Below are 25,313 nucleotides of genomic sequence, written 5' to 3'. Positions count from 1 at the left end.
CCAGATATCTGTCTATGTAGTTTGGATGTTCTAAATGAGCATGTGTTAACTTCATAACAAAAACCTGTATTTGCAAATAGACAGCATAAAGCAAAGATGCCCAGACTTTCTCAGTTCACAGTGTCCATGGTGTCTCAGTAATTTTTTTACAGTTTCCCTAGGGCAAAAGAAATACCTAATAGTTTTGTTTATTAAGTAGCTTGGCCCAAACAACTTAGTATTTATGTCCTCACAACTTAGTAGCTATTGGAATAGACGATCCACATAAATCAAAAGAAAACTAATATTTTTATTTCATTCTTACATAACCACAATTGCATACTAATGAGATGTGTGCTTGTTGGGCACCTCACAGCTCCTCAAATTCTGGACTCAGATTAGACACCACCCCGCTTATTTCCCATTCACACTGATTTTCTGAAGATCCTTCTTTTTACGGCAACCACCAGACCCTGGCTGGGTGGATATGCTGCCGCTGGAGGAAGGCAGTGCAGTCTGCCGTAAGACAGAACTGCCTGGAGCTAGTGGTTCACCTGGCGTCTGAACCCGCTGGTTCTGTCAGAAGTTCAGAATATTCCCCAGCACGCCATGCCTTCCCTGCCTGCCCGAAGTGCCTGGCACAGTTTGGGAACCACAGGCATGAAAAATGGTGGGCATGGCCTTGGAATTTCACCTCGTTAGAGCGACTTCCATGGCTGTCCCTCCGTTCCCCTTCCCTTGCTGTGTCTGAATTTGAACTGTCGGGCAGATCTTTCTGGAAGCTTGGGCCTGGGGCCCTGACTCAAGTCTCCTTTCCACCAGTGCAGCAGGAGACCTGATTTAGTTATCTTACGATGGCCTCCCACTCTTTCATCCTTTGAAGTTTTATTGTGAAGTTACTCTTTTAACTGAAAAATACTTGAAAACACTCTGCTTGGCTTGCCTCCATCAGGAGACAGCAGGTTTCCCGAGAAGGGAGACCGCACCTCGCGTTTCCCTCTGGCAGATCCTAGACCCCTCACACAGTGCTTAGACGCCACAGATGTCATCCTCGCAGCAATCGCGAAGGACCCTCTCGGGTCTTTTTGTCTCTTCCAGTATGGACGAACGCCTCTGCACCTGGCCGCCAACAACGGGATTCTGGACGTGGTCCGCTACCTGTGTCTGACGGGCGCCAACGTGGAGGCGCTGACCTCGGTGAGCAACCTGCTGGCGGGAGAAAGCCACTAAGACGCCTCCGGCCTCAAGGGCGGAGGGACGGGGTTGCCTGGCCACTGCGCGAAGCCGGCCGGCTGCGCGGCGCTTGGGCATCTGCACTGCGGCCCCGCACACGCAGCCGCACCCCGGGCCACCTCTCGGGAGTGCGCCGTCCCCATCTCACTCGGCCACGCTGCCAGGAAGACCTGTGGTTTCCCGCTGGCTTTTGATGCACGCTGTCTGTGCCTGGCTTAGGGCACGCGCGTGTCTTCCGCCCCTGAATGCTGCCCTCGGCAGCGGGGTGCGGGGGCACGGGGCGGGTGGGACGGTGGCCGCCAGCGCTGGGCCAAGAGCTGCTGTCTCGTTTAAAACGTCTGGCCGAGTTCTTAGGCATGCAGTGTATCTTTAAGTGAGATTTCTTCAGTTCCCCTCGCTTCCCACTCCCCGCTGCAGACCTGGTACCTCCCTGTAGGAGCGGTCCTCTGAGTCACATTTCACGAGCTACCACGCAGGGAGGACACGTCAGCTGTGCAGATGAGGTGGCCGTTTTACTGCGGTGGTGACTGGTTTCGGGCCCACGGGGTTGAGTCTCCGTGCTCTCCGGGGACGTTGCTGCAACTCACTAGGGCTTTGCTGACATAAAGCGCTTCTCTGAGGACATTCATTGGAGTTTTAAAATACGGCGGCAAACTTTAGGCAAATCGGGACCCTGAGGCTGGTGGGAGAGCCTCGTTTCTTGGAGAGTCAGAGGGGTCGGCAATCTGCGGTCCGAGGGCCAGACCCAGCCTGCTGCCTGATTGTGTCAGCAGTTTTATCTGGATGTAGCCATGCCCATGTTTACGTATTGTCTCTGGCGGCTTTCATGCTGCAAGGGCACAGCTGAGCACTTGCAACAGAGCCCCAAATATCTACTGTCTGCTCCTTTGCAGAAAGTGTTTGCTGACGCCTGGTCTAGGACACGGCCTCCGACTGCACTGATGTCACCTTGATGGCCTTCTCGCCCCACGAGTAGTGGGTCCCTTCTCTGCAGTGTCCCGAGTGGGGCATTTTGGCAGGCCCAGTGATTACCAGTTCTCATGGGACTGTCCCCTTCTTAGGGCACCTCCTCGCCCATCACAGACCCACACTCGGCCATGCGTGGACCTCTAGGCCTGATCAGTTATTACCAAAACCTGCCCAACCCTGTCTTGGTACACAGTTTAGTTACTCTACAATAGAGCATTTGTATGCATTTTTATGAGAAAAAGTATTTTTTTGTCACAGATACTGCCTTGAAAAAAATTAACTGTTGAGGATGGCTTTGAAGATGCCAACAACTGGCTTCTGCCAAACCTGGCAGTCAGGTTGGAGCCCCTGAAATGTGTGGCCTCTGGCCTCAGCGGGGTCCTTGGGGCCACCCCAGGACTGTGAGCCCCCGTCATCTCCCTTTGTCCTTCCCCACGACAGCCATTTTCTTGCTTCCTGCCGTTGCTCCCCCTTGGCAGGCCCTGGGTGTGCCTCCTTGCTCTCCCCCTTCCCAGCTCATTGCAGACGCTCCTCCTCTGTAGTAACTGCCCCTCCCTGGTACCTGCGAGTCCACCTCACGGAGCCTCACTCGTTTCTTCACTCGTTCATTCTTTCTACAGATACTGAGCGCAGGCTGTGCACCAGGCACTGCTCAGGCCAGGGAATACGAGGGGCCAAGACAGGTGGCGCCGCTCCCTCAGCAAACTCCTAGGCTGACAGGAGAGAGGGGGAACCATCAGTCAGGGCAGTAAACACAGTCACAGAGAGAGAGTTCGGCGCCAGGCCCTGAATGGGGCGTGGCAGTGCCCATTGTGAAGGCCGAGCAGGCGGCCTCGGGCCCTGGTGGGGTGCAGGGACAGCGGACTGCGGTGGGTGGCAGGCTGGCCCAGGAGGAGCAGCGGGTGGCCTGGGCCTGGCCGCCCGAGGGCGCGAGGACGCTGCGGTCTCGGGGCTGCCCCCTGCGCTCTGGGCCGAGGCCACATCCAGTAGAAAGGTGGCGCATGCTGCGTGTGTCATTCTGAGTTTTCTAGAAGCCACATCCAAAACTGAAAAAAACTGAGGATATTAATTTCAGTAATAGATTTTATTTAGCACAAAATATGTAAAATTTTCTCATTTCAACCTGTGATCAGTATTGTACAATTATTGCGACACTTCCCATTCTTTGTGCTAAGTCTTTGAAATCCCCTGTGTTTTACACCCACAACATGTCACCTCGGCCACACCTCGAGTGCTGAGTAGCCACGAGGCGAGGCGCTGCCCCTCGCTGGGCACTGCGCCAGCCTCTGCCTTTCCCCCTGAGCTGGCACCTGGGCCCGAGCCTGGCGCTTCTTCCAGGCCTCCCGGAGCCCTGGGCCCTGCAGCACTCCAGCTGAGGCCCTCCCAGACCTTCCCAGCCAAGACAACTTGCCAGCCATGGGCGTCCATCTCCCCTTGCCCTTGCCTGCGGCCTGGCCACCTCACCTCCACAGCCCGTCCTCCACTCCACATGCCTCTCAGCAGAGTCCCAGGCTCTTCCTGGTAGCTCTCTCCTTCAAAACTGTTTTATTATAAAGTAAAACAGATTTTTTTCAAAAAGCACAGGAACAGAAGTAAAGCTTGGTGAATTATTTCAAGACAAACACCTTTGTAGCCCCACTGAGGTCAAGAACTAGAACTTTCCAGGCTGCCCTGGAAGCCACTAGGCCGGTTCCAGGTAGCCCTCTCCCTGCAGTGTGACCCTGCTCTGACGTTGGCAGTGGCCACTTCCTTGCCTTTCTCTACTGTCTTCCTCCCTGGACTTGACCCTTTGTCGGCACTCTCTGCCTGCCTCCTCCCATCCTCCCGCTCTGCCACCTCCTCGGGCTCCAGGTCTTCTTGCCCTGCTCCTGCGTGCCTGCCCGCTGCCCTCCTGCCATCCGCTCCCTGCTGCTCTCTCCAGCCTCCGGGGCTGCAGCTGCACCTGGACTCAGGCCCATGTCCGGGTCCCCGGTCCCTGCTTGCCCCCGAACACCACCCTGGGACACAGCCTGGTGGACACCACCTTTGGGAGGCCCCAGCCTGCACACATGGTGTCCTCCTCCTCCAGGTCTGCTCTTCTCTCTCGCTGTCTGACCTTTGCACAGGGCTTCAGCCTGGGTCTGGCTGCCCAGTCCAGAAACGGGGAAGCTCCCCTCCCCTGCATCACACTGGTGTCCACGTTCTAGATTCTTCTTGAACTCCCAGTGCTCCATCCGCCTGCCTCCACCTGGCTAAGGACCTCACTGGGTGCATCCCCAGGACCAGCTCAGCCTCAGAACGGGTCCCTTGACTGTAGCCTCGTGGCCTCCTGGCAGTTCCACCCCAGCACCACATTTATTGTTCTGGAGGAGCCCACCTACAGTGCACTCCGATTTCAGATCATTCTGGAGCTCTGTGGCCTGCAGGATGTGACTGCATGACCTGGCCCCGCCCACTGCCAGCCTCACCCTTTACTGTGCGCTCCCTTAGCTACACCCAACCCAGCAGGGCTATTAGCAGGTCCTCGGTGCCCCTCGCTCATTGGCCCTCATCATCTGGCACGTGCTGTGCTCTCCCTTGGGAACCTCCTCAGTTCCCACCCCTTCCATCCCTGCACACACTCCCTGTGCACGTGTGCACATGTACACACCCCTCTGCCTTCACAGTGAGAGACGTGTAATGCCTAAGAGCAGGCACCAGGCACACAGCAGCAGGTGACATTAGTGGCAGGAAGATTCTGGGACGCTAACTCCTCATCTTTCCTTACTCAACTGGAGCCCCAGGAAGTCCCCCCCTCCCAGCCCCCTTCAGCAGGTACGATTTGCCCACTTCCTTGCTCTGTTGGAATCGACTGCTGATTTTCTCACAAGGCTGTGAGCTCTTGGCCATGATCTCCTTTAATTTGTCATAGTCTCCTCACTGGTCCACAGTCTTTTCCTCACACAGCAGCCTGTAGGACCCTGTTCAAACAAAAGTCAGATCATGTCCCTCCTCTGCTCAGACCCTCCATCAGGGTAAAAGTCCTTAGGGTGGGGGCTCCCCTAAAGATCTGGCCTTCTCATTACCTCGCTGACCCCATCTCTTGCTTCCCCTGCACCAGTTACATGAGCTTCTGTGATACTTTTCAAACATGAGAGTCATCCTGCTGCCTCAGGGCCTTTGCACTTGCCGTTCTTTGCAGAACTTCCTCTAGGTATGCAATGGCTTACTCTCTCACTTTCTTCAGGTTTTGGCTCAGATATCACCTCCTCAGGCCTTCCCGGACCGCTGTTTGTAACAAGGAGGGCAGTAAGTGTCAGCATTGCTCATGGGCCAGGCGCAGTGACTGAGCAAGGCCAGAATGGAAAGGCCCAGTTGCTGCTACTTCTCTCTTGGACAGAAAGCCAGGGAGTTTGGGGAGATTCTCAGCTCTTTATTGAAAGCCCCTGCTGCTTGCTTTTTCTGTACCCAGCACTTGGCTGGCTCCTTCCATTTGGTTTTCTGTACTCTGCTCAAGAACCTGTGTGGTGAGGGGCTTGTCTCCCATCTTGCAGATGAAGAAACCCAGGCTGCGGAGGCCAAGTGACTACCTGTAGAACTGGTGCGGGGCAGAGTCAGACTTAACCTGGGTCCCTGAACCCCAAACTTCAGGCTTGCCACCACTCGGGCAGGCGCTTCCTTTGGAAGCCTGAAGAGTGTCCTTTAGAGCAACATGTCTGCAAATTGTAGAGTGCGGCGCCAATGTAAGGACTGTTGACGGTGGTTCTCCTGTCCCTCAAGAGGCCTTGTGGCGGTGAGCGGCCTCTGCCAGTGTGCCTCCTCTGCCTGTGCGATGTGCAGGTCGGGATCTCCGAGGGAAGGAACTGAGACGGCCAGACATGCCAGAGACAGAAAGTGTTGGTGGAGGTTGCAGGTCCATCCAGCGAGGACAGTGCTTCCCCTCTTTGCTGCATAACAGTGTCTCCCAGGAGTGCTCAGAAGCCCGAGGCCCAGGCGGCACCCCAGCCTTGTGAGGGTGGCGTGTCCAGAAGGGAGCTAGGCAGCAGCAGCTCTGAGAGGCCCCGGGGTTCCAGTGTGCGGTGGCTTGAGAACTGCGCCACTGAGGCCGTTCCTACCACATCAGGAGGGGATCTGGCAGTTGGGCAGGAACCGCTGACGCGATCCCTGATTCCCCCTAGCTGAGCTTGGACAAGCCCCTGAGGCCGTGGTTCTCAGCGGGGGCGAGTTCACCCCCAGGGAACACTTGGCAGTGTCTGGGGACTCTCTGGGTTGTCACAGCTGGAGGAGTGCTACTGCATCTAGTGGCAGAGGACAGGTATGCTGCTCAGCATCCTGGAGTGCACAGGACGCCCCCACAAAGAGGATTATCCCGTCCAAAATGCCCAGCTGCTCTCCTGGGCCCGGCCGTGGCTCGGGCTGTGGCTTGAGTGGAGGAATTGGAAGGTGTGCTGTGCAGCAGGTTGCGGGCATCCCTAAGCTCCCACGGGACGGAACTAAACTGTTAGAAACACTGAGAGATGGGCCGGAATGGTTCTTGTTTTTCTTGTTTAAAGAATATCGCCTTTATTTATGTGGAAACTCCTTCCCATATTTCTACTTTTAAATTTGTAATGATTTCTAAGATTGCAGCAGAATAGCCCCTAAGCCTCCGTTTCCTCCTCGCAGCCTGTGAACAGGCAGAGTTCCGGCCACCCAGGAGTGACTGAGGTTACTGCACACCAAGCACTGAGAGCTGGGTCAGGCTCGCGGTGTTAGAGGCGCTCGGCCGGGTCAGCCAGGGTCGTGCGTATTCACGGCTTAGAGACAGACGTGAATTCGTTCATTATGAAACGGCACCCTATGAACATTCCCTAATTAAAAAGCAAACACTGAAGTGCTGTGGACCCTTATTTCCTCCTTTTATGTTCACTGAAAATCTGTAGGTCAAAGTGGTCTGTACAGCTCAGGCTTTTCCTCAAAATGCGCGGCACTTACCGATGATGGGCGTCCATGCGTGCTGACCTTGGTGCTTGGGTGGCTTTTAAGACGCTAGCTTGCACCGAGTAGACTTTGGCATCTAATGACCATCTTTGTTTTCCGCCTGATTGGACAGAGGCTCAGGACAGAGTCCTCTGCCCACTAACGAGGGGCCGAGTCAGATCAACGCCTGTGGGCCTGAGACATCTCACGGTGCCTCGCGGGACCCCAGGTCACGCTGGGTTCCTGCTTCTTCCCCTGCTGTCCTGGACAGTCAGACAAAGTAGAGGTTCCCCAGACAGTGAGAGTGCAGGGTGTGCTCTTTCTGTCCAGCTCATTTTCTTCCGACACCTGTTAGGCTTGCTTCTGCCTCAGATGACGGAACTGGTGTATGGAACACAAGCTCTCTGTTGGGAAGAAAAGAACTAATTATTTTTCTCCAACAGGATGGAAAGACGGCAGAAGATCTTGCCAAATCGGAACAGCACGAACATGTAGCAGGTCTCCTTGCAAGACTCCGAAAGGTGAGAAATTCTGTTTATTGGTCTGAAAGGCTCTGTTTTTATGTGAAAAATTCTGTCTTTTCCCTTGTAAACATGAGAAATAAAGTGAGGCTCTGGGCGCACAGCGGGTCTGAGAAGGCGTCTGTCCCCGCCCTGTGATTTGCATACAATTTGCATAAATGCGCCTGCCCTGCTCCTGTTTCTTGTCTTTGGACTGGAAAGTCTTTGGCCGCTTGGCAGTCGCTGTGCCTGCTTTCCGACCTCCCGCCCTTTGGGTGACGACTGCCCCCTGGAAAGGAGAGAGGAAGTGAGACGCCTGCTCTCTGCTCCCGGCCTTCTCAAGCCTGGCGCGCCCACGCACCACGTGCGCTCCGGTTTATCCCACCTCGTTGCTCTGAGGTTTAGCGAAACATCACAGAAATAAGTAACTGCAGCTGTGCCTTCCAGCCCCCGTCACAGCAGTGGGTGTGGAGAGACTTCAAAACAGTCGAATTCTCTAAGCCGGGAACTCTATGTATCTGAGCCTCTATCCTAAAGAATCATGGGGGGAGGGGCCGGCCCCGTGGCCGAGCGGTTATTTTGGGGCTGCGCTTGGGGACCCAGGGTTCGGATCCTGGGCCGGGACATGGCGCTACTCATCAGGCCACGCTGATGTGGTGTCCCACATGCCACAACTAGAAGGACCACAACTAAAATATACAACTATATGGGGGGAGGGGGGCATTGGGGGCGTTGGGGAGAAATAGCAGAAAAAAAAAAGATTGGCAGCAGTTGTTAGCTCAGGTGCCAATCTTTAAAAAAAAAATTGTAGGGAGAAAAGGTTTTATGAACAAAGATGTTCACTGCAGTGTTATTTATAATACAATATTGAAAATTGGAAACATCAGATATCCAACAGTAGTGTCCAGAAGATTGTCATACCGCCATAGAATACAATGGGTTTTGGCCATTAAATTATTTTTGAAGAGGTTTTAGTAACAGGAGTTTAATGCTTAAGATGTTCCTGGGCATCAAAGCAGAAGACAAATTATGTGCACGTTATAATCCGTAGTATATCTTTTAAAAATGCACAGAACGAGGGGCTGGCCCCGTGGCCGAGTGGTTAAGTTCGCGCGCTCCGCTGCAGGCGGCCCAGTGTTTCGTTAGTTCGAATCCTGGGCGCGGACATGGCACTGCTCATCAGACCACGCTGAGGCAGCGTCCCACATGCCACAACTAGAAGAACCCACAACGAAGAATACACAACTATGTACCGGGGGGCTTTGGGGAGAAAAAGGAAAAAATAAAATCTTTAAAAAAAAAAAAAAGCACAGAAAGAAAATGTTAACAGTGGTGTCTTTGAATTTTGCTATTGTAATGAACATTTTCTTCTTTAAACTTTATTGTTCTTTCAAATTTCTTATAATAATCATGTAATAATTTTTCAAAAAAACTTAGAGAAATTAAAAACTAATTCAGTCGATTTAAGTGCTCATGGAAAAGGTATTGTCCAAAATAAGCTCAGCGTATCCCACAAAGGTCCTGCCACATACACTGACAAGTGCCTAGGCACGGGTGGGAATGTTGTAACTTTCACAGCCGCTGACACTCTGAATTTCCCTGGTGTCCCGTGGTCCCGGTGCGGGAAGAGACATGCAGGCTGAAATAATTTCCTTCCCAGCGCTGGGAGCTAACGTGGGGGGATAACTCGTCTTCACACCTTTGTGCTGTGCAGTATGTGAACTGGGCACAAAGGCCCTGGGGAGACGGCTGGCGAAGACTGAGCTCTCCCAGCAGCTGCCAGGCTTCCATCGAAATTCCAGAAAGAGATGAGGCTGGAAAAGTTTCCCGAGCCTTACTCACACGTTCTTAGGGGAAATAGTAAGTTAACAGTATGCTTCGTGTTCTGCTCTCTACCACCAGGGGCTGTCTCCTTGTGAGAAGAATTTGGACTAGAAAAACAAGGGAAACTTTTTGTTTACAAGCAAAACAAGAGGAGGGTGGCGCCAAAGGGTCAGTCATTGTCAGCAAATCAATAATGAACTTCCACAGAAAGCCTCATCTTTAAGCTCACTCTGTTTGAAGTGATATGTCAGCCCAACAAAACACACCTCCAGGCCACGCTGACTTGCAGGTGGCTGGTCAGCACCCCCGGCCTTTGCGGGGTTATGGTAGGAGCCCTGCACTGGAGTATAGAGGCATAGGTTTATGGACCAAGTGTCACAATATAGGGGCTGTTTTATATCCATTACCCATTATAGTATCCGTTGTTAGTGAAAAGAAACTGAAATGAGATCCACCTTTCCACACCTGGATGAGCATGCATTGTCACTGTGAATTATTTGGTCTCTGCTGTGGTCCATGGTAGGAGGAAACACTTTATTGGCCTCGAGGCCTTACAGATCTACGGACGTGCTGGCTGAGCTATTTGCACATCTCCCAGTCCACAAAGACAGCTTTCTGCCCACCATCCCCCGTGCCGCCATCCTGCCCTGAGCAGCAGCACTGTCCCTGCCCGGTGTCTGCGGGCCCAGCCAGCACGGGAGCAGGGCCTCTCGCAGTGTGGCATCCTGGAAATGCCCTGCCACCTTCTCCCTGGGCTGAGGTGTGCACCCTCTCGGAAACGCTCACCACAGAGCAGTGGCACCTGGGGCGGGGCAGGCTGCGCCTTTAAAGGAAGCTCCGCTGCAGAGCCGCTGTCCCCGCCTCGCTGCCCATCCGGGAAAGGCCTCCCCAGGCGGAGCACCCGGCCTTCCCTTGGGCAAGGCTGTTTCCTGCCCATCTCCCCCTTCGGAAGGGTCTTTTCCTTTATTTAAGAACAGATTTGCTATGCTGGGTGCAAACGTGATGTCCATTACATTGACAGATCTGAAACAATGAATAAATGCCCAGAATAAAGCCGCAAAGGGGGCACACCTGACCCGTAGCCAGCATTGGGTGGACTGGGTTGGTGCTCTTTCTCCCTTAATCTGATTCCCATATTTTCTGCAGCGAGCTTAGACTAACTTTGTAATTAGAAATATAAATAAAAAGAAGCTGGCCTGGTGCTACTGCCAGCTCCCTGTGCCTCAGGGAAAGGCGGCTGTTTTCCAGTCGAGAATTGTGAATTTGGCACAGAGTGAGTTCTAGCACAGCCCTAGTGTGGGTTTTCCTTTATTTTCTTCCATTGATTTGCACCTTTGTCTTTTGGTGCCTAGATTTTTAAAAGGGACATGGGAGAGGGAATATTATCTTATTTAATATTTTACCATTATTCTGTGACTTTTCTCTAAGGAGAGATCAAGACAAGAGTCGTTTTAATGCCTGTGATTAAAGGACATCCTCTTTTTTAGAGCCCAGAATGCACCGAAAGTCTCCCCTCTCATCTTTGCTTTGAGAGACAAAATATAGGGTAATGGCTGAGAGCACTGACTCAGGAATCAGACGACCTGGGTTCAAATCCCAGCTCTGCCATTTTCTAGCTGAGTGAACTAGCAAGTTGCTTAACAGCTCTGTGACTCAGTTTCCCCATTTGTCAAATGGGGTGAGTAGGGTACTATCTCACAGGAGGGTGATGAGGCTCAGATGGGTGGATGTAAATGATGCCCTTAGAACAGTGCCTGCACATAGGAAGCACCATGTGTTTGCCACAGTAAGCATCACTGTTGGTATTCTGCAGACCATCTACTTCCTGGGGATACATGGAGATTTCCCCGTGGGGTCTTCTTCTGTGACCCAGCCCCTGGGAGCAGATGTTGGCGTGTCAACAATGGCAACTGTGGTGGAGTACCCTTAGAGTCATTTTCAGTAACAGCCACCGTTTGATCCTCCATATGTGTGGCTTGCCCTATAATTTTACAGCATCCCCAAGATGGGCATGTTCCTGCAGGAAACTGGGACTCCACGAGGTTAAGCAACATGCAGGGCCCAGATCAGACCGAAAACAGAAACAGCTGCTTTCAGAGTTCACTCAGGGGGCTCAGGGCTGTTTCCGTGCTGATTCTCGCCAGCCGGGGCGGTCCTTTCCCTGCCTGAGCTCACCCCCTCTGTGGCGAGCACGGATCGCCTTCTGTAGGGTAACCAGGGGCCGTTCCCTTAGCAGAGTCTTCCACTCCATGTTCAGTGAGCCCGGCATGTTGGTCGCCCGAATCATTCCCTCAGATGACTCTAGATCTCAGCTTCCTGATGAGCTAGAGAAGGAGGAGGTGGCTGCCAAGCATTTCTAAACATACTTTTTTCTTTAAAATAAATCCCAAAATAAATAACTGACTGGGATTTGGGGACACCTGTACTTGAGCGTGGTTCTTGAAAGTGACTAAGATGCCACAGTCACCTCCCTGGAGAGTACATCGGCAAGGATTTGTGGTAGGTTGCCGCCGGGAGCAGCAACACCTGCAGAGAAAGCCAACAAATAGATTGACTTGCAGTTATAACTCGAATCATCTGGAGGAAGAGACTGTTCACAACCATACACAATGGGGAGGGGAAGGGAAAGAGGGTAGCATACTGGGGAGCATCTTGTCACCAATTTCCTATCAATGTCGTTTTCTCCTCCGTATTTTCCAGTCTTTCTCACCAGGGAGCTGTCTGCATTTTGGGTGGGAGGGACTTCCCGTCCTTACAGAAAGTGAGGACCCCCAAGCATCTAACGTCATAGTATCCCCCCCTACACATTTCCTGACACCTCTTGGGGTGGTGCCACCCTCCGTCATCGACCCACTGAGTGTTGATCCTAAACACGTTCCTAGAGAAGTAAGTCCGTATGGGGACAGCAGGGATGTTGGCCTTAAATTCCCTTGTCAATCTATTTGATTTCCAAATAGGCCAAATTAGCAAAAGAACCCCTCCCTGTGTTTTCACCTCTGACAGTGCCTGGAATGTATTTTTAAACAGCCACTTGCAAGGGAGGCCTTGGGGCTCTGTCTTCAGGAAGTAAAACGAAAGTCGTCTTGCTGACCTGCAGGGGCAGCAGAGGCCGGGCCAGAGGAGAGCGAGAGAATGTTTGATTCTTAAGACAGTGAAAGGGGCCAGCGTGGGGAGATGAGACCCTGCAGCGGAGCATCTGTGAGGGGGGCGGGGCAGGGGGGAAGGAGGGCAGTCGAGGCTGGGCCTCGTGGGGAAGGAAGAACACAGCTGGACCCGTCACCACGAGGATTTAGGGGTAGTCGTTCTGGCACCTCGGGACTGTCCAGGAGAGCCCCCGTACGCATCCCTTCCCAACTATGAGTCAGTGCCGCCACCTGGGGGCCTGAAATCAGCCCTGGTGGCAGTGTGACACCACAGGCACAGCAAACACTGCAGTCAGGGCCTTTCTCCCCCAGCAAGCTGGTTTACCAGCACACCATTGCTTTGGGGTCCCTGGAAGCCCCCACAGCCACACTGTGGGTTGTAGGTACCATCTTACAAAAAGGAGCTGCCTCTCTGCTCTCCCCCATGCTCACCCGCTGCTAACAGCCCAGTTCAGCCCTCCAAACCCGCCCCAGGACTGTGCTGTGGCTTAGCCAAACCAGCTTTCATAGAAAAAAGGCGGTCAGTGTTTGTCAGGACAGGCGGGGAGGGCTCGCACTTAGATTTCCATCGGCACCCATTTTCACTGTCACTGGGACTCCCATTCTTGCCTGATTTTAAAATACTAGTTTCAGGGCGTTTGCGGAGTTGGTTCATTTTTATTTTGTTTGATTGTCCTTCAAATCAGATTTTCCATAAGCTGATATTAAAAGTAGCTGCTTTTCCTAAGCCTAAGACTAGACAGTGAAGAAGGTGCTCAGGAATATTTTGGAAAAAAGGACAAAGTTGGGAGTTTGCCCAGAATTTAAAATTCACCACAAGTAACTGCATTTGCATAATTAAGAGTTGCTCTTCCCATCCAAGCAGGGTCTAATTGCACCCTGCCACATGCGGAAAGCCACATCACCTCTCCATGCTCTTATCTGGCTCCCCAGATTGCGGTCTTCCCTGTCCATCTGCGGATGTTTAGTCACCTTTGCTCGTGAGAAAGTGAAAGCTAAATTGCTAGGGGGCAAGGTGCTGAAGAAAGGAAACTAGAAACCCAGACTCAGCAGGGCTTCAGAGAGCAATGCAGGTATCAAATAATATTCAGTGAAAAGTACTCACAGCGTCCACTGTGTGCCGAGAACTATTCTAGGCACCAGGGAGACCACAGTGAACGAAAGGGGCACAGCGGAGCCAATAAAGACATACAGTGCCAGGTGGATAAGTCGGGTTGGCATCAATGGCCTAGAACCAAAGTCCGCCCACTGCCTGTTTTTGTGGATAAAGTTTCATTGGGACACAGCCACACACTACTATCTATGGCTGCTTTCTGCATACATGGCTGTCACAACAGAGACCACCTGGTCCTTTACAGAAAGGTTTGCTGCCCCCTGGTGTAAGTGCAGGGGATTCAAATTGGGTGAAATGAGAGAAAGTACTGGGGGAGGGGCAGGCAACTACTTTCCACTGACTGGTCAGGGGACACCTCTCTGATGGTGATACTTAAACCAATACCTGAAGGACAGAAAAAGGAGGCAGCCACAGCAAGTGCTCCGGGGAATGCAGTGTCAATGCAGTGTAAAAAGCGGCAGCCGGGCACTGGAGCCCTGGCACCAACGGGGAGTGTCTGAGCGGGAGCACAGGCAGTGCCCTCCTTAGGCACTCCACAGTGCTGTGCCTCACCCCAGCACGCCCTGCTTTGAGGTCCTGCCCCCACCTTGCTAATCCATATGCATCCCTTTCTCCCCTGCTTCTGAGAATCCCACCACCTCCCTTTCCGTGGCCAACAGCGGTAGAAAGAAGACCTGGTGGGGAGTTCTGTCCTTGCCTTGGGCAAGTGCCTTGGCCTCTCTGAGCCTCAGTTTCCTCATCTGGAAGGGAGAATGACCTCATTAACCACAAAAGTTTGTTTGAGGTTTGAGTAAGGAGTGTAAGGAAAGTAAGCTGGAAGGTGCTGTTCACATGGAACTTACGGCTACAGACAGGAAATGCACCTGTCTCCACTCCTCCAGGTGTTAAAGAAGAAATAATTCCTAGTGCCGTTAGACGGTAAGGCAGACTCGCTTCAGGGGGCTGTGGGGGGTGGCAGGGGAGAGAGAGTGGCTCAGCTCCTGAGTGGAGCATCATGGCCAAAGGGCAGGGCGGGGACAGCGGGCGGAGAGTTGCTGAGAGGAAACTCGAGGCTGGGGGCTTCTTGCTCCACAGAGTGCTTTGGACTCTTTTATGAGCCGATCAGCGGCTGCGGCCACAAGAGGAGACGGGGAGGCTCGGGAGGAAACGAAGTTCCTTATACTCACAGGTCCCTGAGAGACAGCGGTCAAGAGGGCATCACAGGCGTGGGCTCAGCCAAGCTGGGGAGCAGAGAGGACCGTGGCAAGGGCCTTTTTTGGGGATCAGGGTGGGGTACACAAGGAGAGACGTGAGGAGATGTCACTGCTGCCTTGAATGTCAGGGTCACCGCTGGAGAGAAGGAGGGAGAACTTGTGGGGAGCACCTTGTCACACTGGCGCACCGGGGTGGGTGCTCACAGCCCATTTGGGGATGCGGAGGCAGCAGAAAGATAGGGGGGTTTTAAAGGTTACAGTGCCCCGACTCACCAGGATTCTTGCTGAAGGCAGCCAGGCCGTCAGATGTGGGGCGGGGATTTGATCAGTTATCAAGGGTGGGGGATTTTCACTAAACTGACCCGGCAGGTTTCTTGCTGAAACTGGACTAACCAGGCCAAGGACACAGCCCAAGCTCGGGAACTTGAGGGCTCAGGGGAGCCTGACTAGGGTTAGGCTGCCTCTTCCCTCTCGCCTGCATTTCTGGGGCTGGCCCGGGAAGGAGGCAGACAGGTTGCCAGCAGCTTCCAGCCCACCACTGAGCAAGGCACAGACGCTACTTTGCCGCACAGAAGCCAGCCAGGCTTGGTTCAGAGTGGCCTCTGGAAGAATGCCAGGGCAGCAGCAGTGTCCCAGAGTCACAATGATTCAAGTCTCATCACCGCGAAGGGCCGACGGGACTCATGCAGAAGGGACAGGCATGCCCTCGCTCCTTCACACGGGACAGACATGTTGGCCAGCGTGCAAAGTGTCAAGATCAACAGGGGAAGAAACAGAAGGAAAGAGCCACAAGCCAGTTGATTGCACAGTGCGCCCGGGACCCAGTGATTGGATTGAAGTCGGAAGCGGGTTTTCTGCCTTCCTCCATCTCAGGAGAAGCAGCCACTGGCTTCACACAAGGGATCTGCGTGTGTTAGTAAGCGGTGTGTCACGAGAAAGGTGGAGAGCTCTTCAATCTTCCCAGTGAGATGCTCATGATGGAAGGTGGCGCTCCCAAGTTGCTGACTGCAGTTCAGTTGCTCACCACGCGGTGGAGCTGTGAGCAGGGCGCCTGGTTTACGGGGAAGACGAAGGGCTGGTTCAGAAGGTTAAATTAGAATGAGGGAAGGTGCCTTTGCTTCAGGGCTCCGGGCCTAGCTGCAGCAGCAGACAGCATCGGGGAGAGTGCCAGCGCCCGATTCTTCCAGCCTGGTCGGCAGCACCCCGCTGAGTAACTGTCCCAGGACAGAACCTTTTCAGCTTTTGTGCTGACTCGGTAATAGTTCAGGGGAAGTGCTGGCGAGATAGCCCGGCCCCTCAACGCCCCCGCAGTGCTTTGTCCCTGAACCTGTGGAGACGAGATTAGAAGAAGAAACCAGAACACGGACAACTTCATGTTCTGCAGATCACCATGCAAGCCGTGGTCTCCAAGCGTAGCCAACCCAGCATCTTAGGACATACATTTTGTGACACCCTTTTACTCTCCTGAAATAAAACTCATAGATAACAACGCACCTACACAGATAATTTTAGAAGATCAGTAGAATGCCCTAACTTTAATGTAACAAAGACATCAAAGGAAGATATTTAAGTAAAACATAGTGTGTTTCAGTGTGTAAAAGCCGGGCACAGGGCCTGAGGGGACGGAGTGGGACCAGCAGCTCCAGGGCCTCATCCGCGGAACCCTGAGCGCACCGCCTCCTGCGCCTGGGGTACTGCAGGCTGGGGTGGATTCCAGCTCTGCTGCTGCATGCCGTCGTGATCTTCACAAGCGGGGGACAGAGCTCGTGAAAGATCTGCAGATCTATGTGTATATGTATATTCTTCCACCAACTTATAAAATAGTACTTTCTTGAAAAAGTCAGTATGTATCAAACAGTGCCCCCTAAGGCCCTCGGGGTCGTAGGTGAAATGCAGTAAAGTCCTAAGCTCAGATGATCATAAACAGGTTTTTCTCCTATATCAATGCTCAGCACACACTCAGAGGTCCAGGGACCCAGGAGAGTTCTTACCACTGGGGACTCTGTGTGAACGTATCTGGGCACCTAGCACCCACCGCCAGTAGCTTCCCCAACATTGAGAACGAAAAATGCCACCGCCCATCTCCACAATGCCCGCCGGGGGCAGTGTTGCCTCTGTTGAAAAAAGTGGGTCACAGTTTCCTGGGAGAAAATGGGAGTAGAGACTGGAGCCTTCAGGAGAGCTACGAGTGTTACATGAGCTTGCTCTGACAAGAGTGGGCACCGTGACAGTGGCTCAGCTGGGAGAGACCAGCAGTAACTCAGCACCCCCAGGATTTAGAACGGGAAGCAGTGGCTGGCTAGGTGTGAGATCCCACTGTGACATGAAGGCGGGCTCTCATCTCTGAAATGCTCTTGCGTGGGTCACCTCCAAGTCAGTTATTTCTGCAGCGCCATCCCACTGTGCCAGGTGCTGGGGACACCATCTCTCCCTCAAGCTGGCTCCCAGGCTAAAGGGGGAGAGCGCCACACAGTTACCCCACAGTCAGGTGGGGTCAGTGGAGAACCACACGTGGGCCTGAGCCTGCCAGGGAGGAGAGTTCCGGGAGAGATCACAGCAAGATAGGTCTCATGGGATGCGTGGAAGTTAACAGGCGAAAGCAGAGAAAGCCATCCTGGGTTGGGGGCAAGGAATTGCCCCCAGGCTGCATGCCTCTGCTCCAACAGAGCTGCTATTGTTAGGGAGCCAAACCTAGGCCAGGGTGGTAGAAACGAGGCTGGCACGGGAGGCCAGCGTGGGGTCAGGGTGGCAGGATCGAGGCCCCACTGTGTAGACCTTGAGGTGGGTTCTCTGGTGCACAGAGCACCTCGCCAACACCATCCCGTCAAAGGCACTCATGTTAGATTTGACGTCAGACCGTTCATATGCCTGTGTCTCCCCAGGCCCACAGATCTGGGGGCTCTACACTGTCCCACTCCCAGCGCTCTGTCTAGCAGATGCGAGGCCCTCCATGAATGTTTGTTGATGAACGAACGAGGGAGGGAGTGGCCCTGTGTTGGGGAGACTCCTGCTTCTCCCTGTGGGGCTGAGGAGGGACAGTGGAGAGGTTATGTGCCCTGGCTTCCTCCACGGTGTTTAGCTTTGTACTTTGTGATGCCCCTCCTTCTGGTGAGCTTCTACTATGACATGTCGTGAAGGTACCAGGCCCCTCCCAACAGCGAGGAGCAGATGCCCCAGGCCAGTCTAACACACCTGACCAGATTCCACTTTTAAATTGATCACGTCACAGGAATGGCGCCACCCAATTCGTTATGCATCAGAATGCAATGGAAATCACAAATCCCTAGAGACGGGAGCAGATGGGTGGCTGCCAGGGGCTGGGCAGAGAGGGGAGGGGGAAGTGACTGCTAACGGGGGGTGGAGTTTCCTTGGGGCTGATGAAAATGCTCTGGACCTGGACAGCAGTGATGGTTGTAAAACACTGTAAGTGTACTGAAAGCCTCAGAATGGTACACTTTACACTGGTTAAGATGGTGAATTGTGTGTTCTGTGCATTGTACATGAATGTTTTACACGTGTGGAAGACAGAACGAAAAGCATCTGCACCACGGGCACACGTGGGAGGGACGCCGCGGGGCTCGGATGGTGGGAACCGGCGCCTGCTGCTTGCTTGGGGCCTTCTTCTCTGTGACTGACGGGCCTCTCTCGTCTGTGTTCAGGATACGCACCGAGGGCTCTTCATCCAGCAGCTGCGACCCACGCAGACCCTCCAGCCAAGAATCAAACTGAAGCTGTTCGGCCACTCGGGCTCTGGGAAAACCACGCTGGTGGAATCTCTCAAGTGCGGGCTGCTGCGGAGCTTCTTCCGCAGGCGCCGGCCCCGCCTCTCCTCCGCCAGCTCCGCCAGGTTCCCGCCTTCGCCCCTGGCTTCCAGGCCTGCAGGTAGGCGCCCCGCCCCGAGGTCCGGCCCTCCTCTGTGGGCTGCGTTCCTGCTCCCTCCGGTCAAGGTCCAGGATGAGCGATGGCGCTGTTTCGATCGCTAGACCCATACTGGCTGGACCCCGCCGCTTTGGTGGCTTTCCGGTGTGGTCTAGACCAGCTGTGGGCCCTGTGTCCATCTCCTCTCAACTGGCAGTTGCAGGCTGCCCGGAGATAGCGGGAAGGGGCCTCCCTGAAATCACAGTCACAGTCGCAGGTGTGCAGGTAGCAGGGCTGCATCCTGTCCTCCTCGAGGACTCTGCCCTGAAAGTCACAGAGCTTGGACTGACATGGGTCCCAGATTGCACGGGCAGCATGTCGGTCCCCAGCAGAGGTCCTCGCCCATGGAGCCGTGAAGCTGGATTCACGGGGAAACACCGTTCCTGCACCTCCCGGAGCTGGGTGGTGGTTTTGAAAGCCCCTTAGTGGCAGTCACGGTGGGCCCTTCTGCTCACGTTGACCTTCTCGGGAAGCAGGCTCACTGTCTTCCTCTCCTTCCAGGACACGGAGCCACGGAGCTGAATGTCACCTGTCCTTCCCCAGGGGAAGCACCCTCACTGAGACAGGAGATTGTGCAATCTGGGGTGTTATTTCTCCTGAATCCCCCTTTAGAGTGAGGATATTAGGGGACCAGCCCAGGGCCCAGTGGTTAAGGTTCTGCACACTCCACTTCAGTGGCCTGGGTTCGTGGGTTTGGATCCCAGGTGTAGAGCTGCTCTACTCATCGGCCATGCTGTGGAGGCATCTCACTACAAAGTAGAGGAGGTTTGGCACGGATGTTAGCTCAGGGCTGATCTTCCTCACACACACACAAAAATGATAATAGAGTGAGGGGATTAAATTTTGGGAAGAATAGAGATCTTTAAAGAGTCTCCCAGCAATGTCAATTTTGACACTTTGTGGCTGGGATCGGTTTTCTGTACATGATATTACAAAGGTGTCGTAGCTGTTTCCTGGGGTGAAAACAAATGATTTAGAGTTTGTGTTTCTGTGTGATTTCTCTCTCCATGAGGAGGGTGTCTGGGGAGCCTTAGCCAGGGGACAGTTGACTGAGTTTACGTGCCACTTTCGCCTTCTTTTCTCTGAACACAGCAATAGAATTGAAACTTGGGGAATAAATAGTAACCAAAACAGATTTATAATTAGTGTGGTTGTGATATTGCTAACACATATTGCTAATACTTATTGAGCACTAACTGTGTGCCAGGAACTGAGCAAAATCTGGTACGTGTGACACCTGATTGAATCCACACGACAGCCTTACGGGGCGTTTTTCCCACCGTCTTACTGAAGGCTGGAGGGGTCAAGTAGGCTGCCTGGTGTCCCAGCTGGCAGTGATGAAGTGTCTGGTTCCAGAGCCAGTGCTGGTTAACGACACTTCTAACTCCGTCTGAGTAGGGGCATTTTCACGCACATGTTTTCCGTTTTCCACTGTAGTTTTGGCTCAGTTTTGGGATGTAAGATGGCTGACACCTTGTCTGAAGCCACTAGTTTTCCAGATTTAATGGTTAGGTTCAGCCTGTGTGTGTGGACCAGGCCAGTGCTTCTCTTTCAAGGTGACTTCTCTGGCAGCTCCTCATGTCACTCTAGAGGGAGCCCACTCTGTCCTGCTGGGGGTTAAGGTCACTCCAGTCTAACCCACTGTTGGGGGAGAGCGCAGAAGAAGACCGTGTCTGTGTGTGTGACAGAGACAGAGGGAGACAGACAGATTTTGTAAGTCTGCGTTGGGTGTGAGGATTCTGCGCCGGGAGCCCAGAAACTGAACTGCAGCGGCCACACATCAGGTGGCACGTGGGCCCCCTGGGAGGGAGAGCTTTTACCTGCTGCTCAGTCCTCACCCCTCAGAAGTACTATCGCCATCTTCCTTCTGGCCAATTTTCCACATCTGAAAGTAGATTCTTGACGAACGCAGCTCAGGATGGCCGGTTTGTCAGCACAGCTCACCATGTGTCCTCCAGCCAGTGCTGGGAGAGACTTGGTCCTGGGGCACAGTGACAGAAGACTCTCGGGGACGATGCGCGCTCTGGACCAAACGAGCCGCCCGGCCGCAGTCAGCATGGAGGCGCGCGTCTCGGGAGGCTGCCTCTCCTGTCCTCTCGGCCGCCCTGGGTTCAGAGCTGCCTCCCCCTCTGTCCGTCAGTGTCTCTGTCAAGGGAGCACTCCAGCGGGGCCGGGCTCCTCCAAAGACTGTCAGGAGGCAGACGCTGCTCTGCCTTATGTCCCCTGCGACTGAGTTCTTTAGAGTCCTTCTGAAGTCCTGTCATCTCAGAGGACGCTGGCTTTGCTACCAGAAGGAGCTGAAGGGAGAAAACTTTCAAAATGTACTCCCTTCTCCTGGGAGCTGACATCGTCGTTCTCGCAGGAGGCACTCTGCTCTCTGCGGTCACTTGTCTGAGGAAAGTCCATGTGGGGATTTGCAAGACCTAAGACAGTAGAAAATGCCTCAAAGACGTGAGAGAAGGCCAAGGGGCTTTTCTTGGGTTATCCAGGTGGCAGAGCTGCTGCTCCTTGGGGAGACAAGACAAAACCTATGTAGAAGCAAAACAGTGTGGAAAGGCACGCGTGTGATTATCAGTTTGGCCTGTGCACACGTGTCCTCTCGGATTCTCACACCATTGTGAGGTTGTGTCATGAACCCACTCCAGAGCAAAGTAAGCAAGGCTCGGAGATGTAAGGCATGGCTGCCTGAGGCCCAGGTGGATGTCCAGCAGCCTGTGAGCTGCAGTGTTCTGTGTAATATGGGGGAGAGAAGGAGAAAAATCGGATTAGCTGCCAACATTTAAAAATCAGGAGATTTCGGCTAAGAAGTTGGCTGTGTGACTTCCTGGGGAAGGTTGGGAGTTCTGGCCACACTGGATTCCCGTTGCTGCCCAGTGCTGGTTAGCGAGAGGAGGGCGGCCGCCCCACGAGAGGCTCTGTACCACGTCCCCGTCTCCACCCAGCCCCGCACCCCACAAGTCCGATGGGCCAGGAGAGAGCTCAGGAGCCAACTCCCGCCCCCATGTACGAAATTCTGCCCTGTGACAGAAATGAGGTTGCCTTGGAGCACATGACTCCTAGGCTGAGGTCACCCCTAGTCAATGTCAGAGGGGGACGTCAGTCCCAGATCTGTCTGACCAAAGCCAGGCGCCCTCCTGGGGGGCCTAGGCAAGGATGGAAGAGAGGGTAACCCCATAGAGGCTGGTGCTGCTTAGTGCCCAGGTGGCTGATCTACTCCCAGGATGGGTAGAGTTTCTCCCCCAAACAGCCCCTGGAAGAGACCAGACTCTGCAGGTAAATATCGGCCCGGGGCCGGGAACAGCCCAGAGCTCTGCCCGCGGGCTCTGTAGCAGGCTGCATCCTGCCCCAAGGGCGAGTGTGCCCAGCCGAGGGAGCTGCTGGCGGAGACAGCAACATGCAGGGCCTGGACGCCACCTGTCCTAGACCAGCCAGCTCACCTGTCACTTCCTGGCCCTCACAGAACAGCATTAAGGGCTGCCTGGAGGAGACTGGCCTGGGGGCAGGCGGCCAGCTCTCATTCAGTGTCTATGGATGGATACTGCAGAAAGGACACCCAGGAAAGGCTGCCCAGAGTGTCGCCTCCAGGGAAGGAGGTCTGGTTCCAGAAACAGCAGCATCATCACCTCACAGTGGCACTGCCAGTGCCAGGGGTCCCTGCTCTGCTGTCTCCTAGGCCAGACTCTGGACATCCATGACCTCTGCTAGAATGGACAGGCCTTTTCCTTTCCCCGGAGGGATGCCCACGGCGCACACTTGTATCGTCAGGCACCGGAAGTTCACCTCTAGAAACTTGGCCCTTTGCCTTGCCATCTCCTGAGAACTCTGGAGGCTAAAGGCTGAGCCACGAGCCAGGAGACAGGATCAGGTGGCACGGGAGGAGCTAGGCGCCCCTGCCTGCAGCCGCTCACCACAGGCCATGGTCCAGCCCACACTGCTTGTGTGGCTGCCACACACATACTCGCTTTGTGGCCAGCTGAGTGTCGTAGCTGTTGGTTTGTGGCTTCGCAGGAGGAAGGGAGCACCCAGTGCCAGAGGAGGAGCGAGGTCCAGGAGGAGCCCTGCAGGAGGTGGGCCTGCCCTCCCCAGGCAGGCCGCAGGGAGGAAGCTCTCTCCCAGAGCACAGGTGGCTTCTCCATCAGGCCTGCCATGTTTTACCACTAGGGGTCAGTGATTAGCAAAAGGGAATGGTTTCCTCCTATAATTTTACCCTTTCCCTGTGAAGTTGTTATTCACTAATACTGTTTACACACCCTGTCCTACCCTTTTATCCTCCTAGCGAAACATCCGGGAGGGGCATTCTCGTTTACCAGATCTGGCCTGCTCTGCCTCAGCCTGCATGAGCCCGCACGACCCCCAGACAAGTGTGACCTGACAGTGGTCGGCCCAGACACGGTCTCAGGGCACAGGGAAATGAACAAGCCTATTCTGGGAAGCCCCATAACCTTTGTCAGATTTGACTAACGATATGTAAAGAAAGACACTGAAATGTCAGCCTCATTGACACTGAGAGTTGTCATTTTGTCTTCTTTACATTTCTGTTTGCCAAGATTTCTACTTGTAATCAGAAATATATATGTGTATATATATTAATAACTGTTCCCATCTTATTACCTTTCCTCCTTCCCTCAGACCTGACCCCGACCCTGAGCTCCGCCTGTCTCCTCCCTGCCCCCACCCCCTGGATTTTCTCCTTGTCCCCATCCTCAGTCTGAAATCTTTGGTCTTTAAACAAGGAGTTACCTTTGCATTTGGATCACCATTTTTAAAAGTCAGGTGGCCCAGGTAAAATTGTCATTTCTTTGCAATGTCAGTCACTATTAACTACAAACCATAGGTGCCAACTCTAGGGCAAGCCCCTCCCCCATGCACCCATGGGGCCCCCGCCTCAAGCCTCCCTGAGCCCTGGCCCTGAGGCAGAGAGGCCGGCTTTGCCTTCACAACACTGGGGTGGGGGGGGGGGGGTCTCTTAGGAGAGACAGGCAAGCCAGTGACTAAGCACAGGTTCCCCTCCTGGGGATGCACAGGCTCTGTGTCCAGATGCAGGGGACCCAAGCAGGGTTATTCAGCTGCCCCGCAAATTCCACTGTTACTGTTTATGTAATTTTTTAAAACTGATTCACCTTTTTTATTACTAGAATATGTTGATTTGAAAATAAATTGTTAATAGCCCTACTATAAATGAAAAACCAATACCACTGCCATAAGTTAAAATAAACAGAATGAACAGCAAACAATGTGATTAAAATCTGGCTGTGTACTGTTTCCCATTTTAAATTTTTTAAATTGAAAGGAAATAACTTTTTATGTAAATTTTTAAAAGGAATGACTTTCTCAATCATTCTGCATGATTTCATGCCATGGCCTGCCACTGTCGCAGGTCATTTTGCAGCCAACCTAAAACAGTCTCATGTACCAGAGTGGTACTCGCCTCGTCTGCATCCATCAGGGTCCTGGTGGGGACTCCTGGGCAAAGTTCAAAGGAACGTACGAGAGACAGGCGTCTGGAGGCTGCTAACAGAGGGAAGTCATCACCTCCCCGGGGGCTGAAAGACAAGAGGAGAAAATCATGTTCTGGAAAAGCTGGAGTTCCAGGGACAGAGCCGCTGAGGGGGGTCTCGAGTCAGAGACACAACTGGTATCAGAGAAGCATCAGGGAGCGAGGAGGAAAGAAGTGCCTCGGCCTCTCTCCTCCCAGCCTCTCCCCTGCCTCCCATTGGCTGGCCTGGACAGAAGGCAAATGGCAAATAAGTCTGGGAGCTGCAGTGCTGGGGACCAGCCTCTCGGGGCCCAGGGCAGTGCGGGAAAGGGAGATGGCAGGTGGAGCAAACAGAATCAGGACAACATCCCTGGGAACCTTGCTGCACAGCACATGTCGGGGGCATACATACAACCCAGCCTGAGGCAGGAGTAGAGTGGGGACAGAGAGTGTACTGGAAAGGGACCACGCATGGGCCAGGGCTAGGAGGGGAGCACGCACGCACGCACGCTGCCTGCACGAGGTCTGACCTGCGTCCTCTCTGGCCTGCAGTCTCCGTGAGCATCAACAACCTGTACCCGGGCTGCGAGAATGTGAGCGTGAGGAGCCGCAGCATGATGTTCGAGCCGGGCCTCACCAAAGGGATGCTGGAGGTGTTTGTGGCACCGTCCCACCACCCGCACTGCTCCGCTGACGACCAGTCCACCAAGGCCATCGACATCCAGAATGCCTATTTGAACGGTATGGCCCACCCACCCCCAGGGACAGGACCTCAGGTTCCCTTTGCCAGGGCTGTGAGTCATTCCCCTTAGGGAGCCTGTCCTATGGGCGTCCACCACGGCTGCACAAAGGACAGGGGAGAGCCAGTGCAAGTGCCGTTGGGAGTGACCCAGGACTGAAGTGTGGCTGGTTAATGCCCCTAAAAAGTCAACTAAACAGCCTGGTGTCCCTGGCGTCCAGCAAAGCATGGGCACACAGTAGGTGCCTACTAAATGTTGAGTAAATGAATACATTTTTTAAAGTAGAGCTAAATACCCAGTTGGATGG

The 25,313-nt window shown here is 53.8% G+C and overlaps 1 protein-coding gene across 5 annotated transcripts in view; it reads left to right on the top strand.

Annotated features, from left to right (window-relative positions):
• DAPK1 (death associated protein kinase 1) overlaps positions 1-25,313 on the top strand; it is a 170,101-nt gene that overhangs the window by 133,170 nt on the left and 11,618 nt on the right. For all 5 annotated transcript variants that reach the window (XM_046663717.1, XM_046663720.1, XM_046663719.1 and 2 more), the window contains exons 18-21: positions 1,078-1,176; positions 7,542-7,619; positions 18,532-18,754; positions 24,819-25,007. In XM_046663717.1, coding sequence (XP_046519673.1) covers positions 1,078-1,176; positions 7,542-7,619; positions 18,532-18,754; positions 24,819-25,007 — 589 coding nt within the window. The remainder of the gene's footprint in view (positions 1-1,077; positions 1,177-7,541; positions 7,620-18,531; positions 18,755-24,818; positions 25,008-25,313) is intronic.

This window comes from Equus quagga, chromosome 6 (assembly GCF_021613505.1).
Source record: "Equus quagga isolate Etosha38 chromosome 6, UCLA_HA_Equagga_1.0, whole genome shotgun sequence".
NCBI lineage: Eukaryota > Metazoa > Chordata > Mammalia > Perissodactyla > Equidae > Equus > Equus quagga.
Note: the sequence above shows the minus strand (reverse complement) of the source record. Positions and strands in the feature narration are given on the sequence as shown.